The sequence below is a fragment of the Pteropus vampyrus genome, unplaced genomic scaffold (genome assembly GCF_000151845.1).
Source record: "Pteropus vampyrus isolate Shadow unplaced genomic scaffold, Pvam_2.0 Scaffold98, whole genome shotgun sequence".
Lineage (NCBI taxonomy): Eukaryota > Metazoa > Chordata > Mammalia > Chiroptera > Pteropodidae > Pteropus > Pteropus vampyrus.
The window spans coordinates 4,270,630-4,276,270 of record NW_011888879.1 but is presented as its reverse complement, the minus strand read 5'-3'; the positions used below and the strand labels follow the sequence as shown (position 1 = coordinate 4,276,270).

General features: G+C 38.5%; 1 protein-coding gene across 1 annotated transcript in view; it reads left to right on the top strand.

Moving 5' to 3' along the window:
* The window catches only part of HMCN1 (hemicentin 1), a 408,502-nt gene that overhangs the window by 86,038 nt on the left and 316,823 nt on the right, over window positions 1-5,641 (top strand). The window contains exon 2 of the mRNA XM_023533191.1: window positions 1,920-1,990. Within this exon, the coding sequence (XP_023388959.1) occupies window positions 1,920-1,990 (71 nt within the window). The remainder of the gene's footprint in view (window positions 1-1,919; window positions 1,991-5,641) is intronic.

Genomic DNA, 5,641 nt, shown 5'->3' with positions numbered 1-5,641 from the left:
AAGCCCTTACCTCTCCTAAGTGTTTCTCATAACTGATAAAAGATTTATCTCAGCTGTCCAGTATGGTTTGCAAAAATGTTTATTAATGAGCTGCAAGAGAGATTTCCTATCTTTGTTGAAAACAGGTGGATATTTGAGTCTCTGGAAAAACGAAATGAAGGCTAGTCGATTCTCTTATTTTAATAGCATTCCTTGGTGTCTACCTTCAAGAACAGGCACAGATCCAAGGCTATTTTTAAAAATTATTACTAATGGGAATGTTCTTTCATGTATGCATTTTTGATTCCTATGTAATTATTTTTTTCTTGCATTTTTTGTAGTCCTTTCTACTGCTTGAGTTTTAAATTCTAGAATTATTTCAGTATCATGCTATGTAGGAACATAGAAGCTTGGCTCGACAATAGTGCTGACAATTTATATGTCAGTGTAACTGCCTGGCATGTTCTTTGCTGTTTTACATTCCTTTGCAAAGTATGCCTTTGTTTAGTCTTGAGGGAGTAGCCTTCGCCGATTTTCCATATACTTGGGACCTGACTTTTACACAGCTAATGACTGTTCTGCTTTGTATGGAATGTCGATGTTTGCATTTTCACACAGTTTCTCCAATTGCCTCTCCATTCCTTTTGCATAGTGCAAGGTGTCTATGAAGGATGAAGGATGGAGACATTTTTTCATGTTATTTCTAAGAAAAATTGCATGGGTAATGGCAGACAAATTGTGCTGCTTTTATTTCTAAAATCCTACAGACTGTTTTTTGTATCATATTTAGCACATTATACAAGGCCTGGCTAATTAATTATTATCCTATGAAATCATAAAGTCTTTTTCTTGCAGTCTTCCTTTGAAGCTAGAGAATGTCTTGTAAAAACTAAATGTTAAGTATTTTTATAATTTTGTACTGCAGTTGCACATTATAGTTTTGAATGCAGCCTGTATCTTCATTAGTTAGAATAGAAAATTTTGCATTCATCCTGAGACTTTAAGATGGTATGTCTGTGCACATGATACTCAGATGAATTAATACTATTATTTAAATATATGGATATTTCCTGGGGAAAGTAGTTGATACCTGTAAAGGCCACTTGTCTACTTAAAAGGTTAATTAAAAGAAAAAAAAAGATGATTGTAGATTAAAATGTTTACTGTAGACATGCTAAATTCTACAAAAAATATATTGCCAACTTAACCCATACTGGAATCTGGGCTCCTTGTCTCCATCTAACCTCTGCTTTTCCAGTGAATGTTGTGGCCCCAACCTATTCCCATTGGAAGAGTGGTTTGCACAGTACTTCAGGGCAGTTATGAGAGTAGAAGCAACGCCAGAGGTAATCATGGTGGTGAAAGCCAGCTCAGGAGAGTGGTGATAGCGGTGGACATTAACCCCGGCCATGGGGCAGGAAGTGATAGGGGCTGGCTCCTGAACTTTCAACGTCCTCATATCTGTGTTTCTGCACGTTCTTAAAAACTCTGTGGGACAGGCAGTGAAGGTGATTTGTTTTCTCTTTGTTTAGTATTAAACTTTTTTTTGGGAATGAATTTGGACTTACAGAAAAGTTGCAGACACACAATTTATTGTTGAGAAAACAGAATCATAGGATGAACAAGTGACTCATTTAGAGCCCAGCAACAAAGCAGATGTTCAGTAAATATGTACTGACTGGTGACAGTAAAAAGGGACTGAAACTGGAGTCTCCTGACCCTGTTTCTTGTGACATTTTTGATTACTCTGTTGCTGAAAATCCTCTTTTATGTGTGCATAATTTACAGCAAATTGTAAGTTATTCTTTGTTGTTTTGCAGACTGTTATTAATAAATAACCACGTAGCACACAGTGAAAAGGTATTTGCAAAAACAGCACATGAGAGTCTTTAATGCCCTTGGTTACTGTTTGTTTACCTATGTCATTTTTATCTTCACAGAAATTGGCCCAGTGACAATTACTACAGATCCCAAGAAATTTCAGTATGAACTCAGAGAACTATATGTTCAGGTGAGTGCTTGCTTTCAATTTTATTTCTTTTAGGGGAAAGGAAAATCATGAACTTTTGGCTGATTTTACTTATTCTTACATCTGAAAGAAGTAATAGTTAATTTTTCAACCCAAAGCCTCTTCGTTTTCTCACTTGAGTCCTGAATGAATTGAACAATGGATGTAGGAGTGGGACAGATCAGGTTCAAAATATCTCACCTTCATTTATGCATTGTCAATGGTTGCTTTCATGGAACACTTGAGTAGTTGTGACAGAATGTTTGGCCCATCTGTGAAGGGTCATATAGTAAACATCTAGATGAGTTCCTCCACTGAGAATCATAAGCAATAGTTAATTCTTCCCCTACAACAGGAATTAAGGTAATTTTGATATTTGGTGCTTTCAGTCAACTCTATAAAATTTTTGACTACAAGTATAATTTGATTGTTAGAGAAGAATAACATTGGTTTAAGTGTTATTCTGGAAACAGGACTTGGAAATATGATCGATATGTACCTTCTGGGCGCTGCTTTGAGATCATTATTCCCAAATCCATTCATTAAAAAAAATCTGCTACTTTGAGGCTGTTTCCCTATACTGTCTTACATGGACGGTCTCTGCAGTAGTCATCGACAGACCTTTTGGCCACTCCCCATCACTTATCTAAGCTACTGGTACCTGGATCTTTGGCATCCTTTCCCCCTCAGGGCAGCCATCGTTCTGGGGGACTGCAGCATTTATGTGAATAATCTGTCAGAACCTTCTCTCCTTGGTTCCTTGACCTACTAGTCGTCTTCAGAGACCTTCTCTTCACTCTGTCTCACTCTTCTATTCCCACACATGCCTTCTGGATGTCATCAGCACCCCAGCCCATTCTGTCTCTCAGATCACTAATGCAAGCATCTTAAGAGCCAACAACCGCCACTGGCCCACCAAGCTCATTGGTGCAGTTCTTTGCACGATGGCGGTCTCTCCACCCTCCTCAAGCGCTCCAGTTCGCTGACAGCTGTCCTGTCTCCCAGGCCATCACGTCTCTCTTTGTATCACTTTCCCTCCATCCGATTCAGAGTTCTGTTATTTCAAACACATCCCTTTTCTTTTCTTGTCCATTGCTTTTCTGTTCAAAAGGCAAAACCTCATTCCTGCATGACCCCAGTGATGTGCTTTATTCATGCCTGTCAGTGGTGTTGAAGTCTCAGAACATGGCAGGTTGATTCCACTGGAAATATGTAACCACCTGTTTCCGCTGGACTCTCGATGCTCCCGTGATCCTCCTATGTTTCTTTGGTTAATAAAATCTTCCATTACTCTCAATACAATTGCGAATCTTATCTACTCTCCCTTTACCTTTCTATTACTGGCTATTTCAGCAAATGATCTGCTCTGAACAAGTGACCTCACTCACTGTTTTACACATAGGTACAAATGGAAGCCCTCTGCTTCTGCATCCCTAGCATATAATCCACCTGTACCCAGTATCCATCCTGTTCTCATTCTTTTTTTTTCTTCAATTTTATTTTATTACTAGTTTCAAGTACACAGTACATTGGTTAGACATTTATATAGTTTATGAAACGATCCTCCCGCTTTACTTGATCTAAACCCACGGGCTTTCTCAGAATAACACTGTCAAACTGCTTCTTTCAACTTGCTTGAGAGTTCCCAGTTACTTTGAAATATGTTCAGGTATCTCCAAGAAAACAAATCACAAGCAAACCAAACCATAAAAAGCGAACCAAAATAGACAACAAATCTACTTTTCTCAAATTCTCTTGCGAATAACAACTTTGATCTTTCCCAGTTCCTTCATCGCCAAGGAAATGGCCCGTATTCGCCGCCATCGTGTTCTCACGGCCCTCCCCCCATTCACTACTCAGTCTGTTTCAGAAAGTCTCACTCCCACACCCCACTCATTAACAAGGCTCTAACGAGTAACACGTGACCTCTGTTTTGCTAAACGCGGTAGAAACGGTTCAGTCGTCACCGCAGGAGGTGGACATCCACATAGTCTTTGAGCATACTGACCTCTCCCTCCTTCCCGACACATTCTCTTCCCTTAACAACTCTCTCTTTTTTCTTTCTACTTTTGCTCAGCTTCCTAGGCAGCTCATTCCCTTCTCTTTGGACATTAAAATGTTGAGGTTCCTGAAATTTTTGGAACTGGCCTTAGTTTTTCTCTTATATCCTCTCTTCAGGCAAAAACGTTCATACTCACATAAATATGTTTCCAGCCTAGACCTCTTTTCTGAGAAACAGACCCCTATGTTAGTCTCTTGGATGTCACAGTGGCCCTCTAGAGTGAAATTCGCAAACATTCCCTTTCCACAGCCCCAAACTTGGCCCTAGACCCTTGCTTTGTCTTCTGTTTGTTATCTTTGTGAATGATAGCTACAATATTCTAGTTGTCAAAAATCTGAGTCTTTTTGATAAACCCCTTTCTTTCTCCCAATTGTCTTAGTTTTTAACTTTCTAAATATTTTTATATCAATCGAATTCTCTCCATTTCTGTTGGCACCATCATAGTCCCAATAGCTTTAGTCTAAACTCATGCCAAAAAAAAAAAAAAAAAAGCTTCTAAGTGATTTTCCTGCATTTACTCTCGCTTTTGTTTTCCAGGCTTTTCTCTACTCTCCAGACAAAATTATCTCAAAATACATCTCTGAACATTTTTTTCCCTAATACCCTGTCCACTCATCTCCTACCCTCACCTCATCAAATTCTTCCCAAGGTCCCGAGTGACCTGGGACCTAACTACCTTTCAGCCCTACCTGGTGCCACTGTCGCCCTTGGACTCTGCGCTCTGCCTTGGGGCCTTGCATAGAGACCGCCCTCCATGTCTGTATCCTCACCCGCCCTCCCGTAATACTTTTGCACATGCTTTTCTCCTTGCATGGGAACTTCCTGTCCATCATCCTGCCCTGAATCCCTTAACCTAGTTTAAAATTCTATATTCTGAGTCTCATGCCAAGTATCACTTCCTCAGAGAATCCTGCCTTACCCTCCAGGCTTGGTCATATCTTATTACCTCTCTTCATCACAAAGTAGTTGGGATTTCACACTGAAGGACTGTGTTTGATTTAGCTCGTCACTGAATACCCTAGTAAAATGCCTGGCATATGGAACATGCTCACTTTTTGTGAATGAAAGAATGAATGAAGGAACATACCACTATGTATAAATTAACAGTCCACATTAGATGTTGAAGTTTAATACTTTGGTTTCACTGTTGGGTGAATAACTTGGTTTAGAACTGTACATGGTAGGAGCATAATTGGGGCATATAGTGAAAACCCAGTGTCTGGTATTCCAAATATATATTCAGTCATGATTCTTTTACTGTACATGACTTTATTTTTAAATTATATATGACATTGAATTATATTTCATAAGTATCTAAATAAATTGTATATAGTCATCCTTTGGCTTTTTTTCTCTTTTACTAAATTTTTTCTGATAATCATTTCTTTCTCTTATACCATGTTATTCTTTTTCAGTCATTATCTTGATTCTTATGTATAACTTACTTTTCTATCCCTCAATATAATGATTTTTTTTTTTTTTGCCACTTCAGTTGTCCAGAGTCTCTGAAAAAATCCTTATATAAAATTTTTCTGTACATGGATTACAGGAATTAGAAATTGTATTGCCTTGGTTGTTTACATTTGTATATT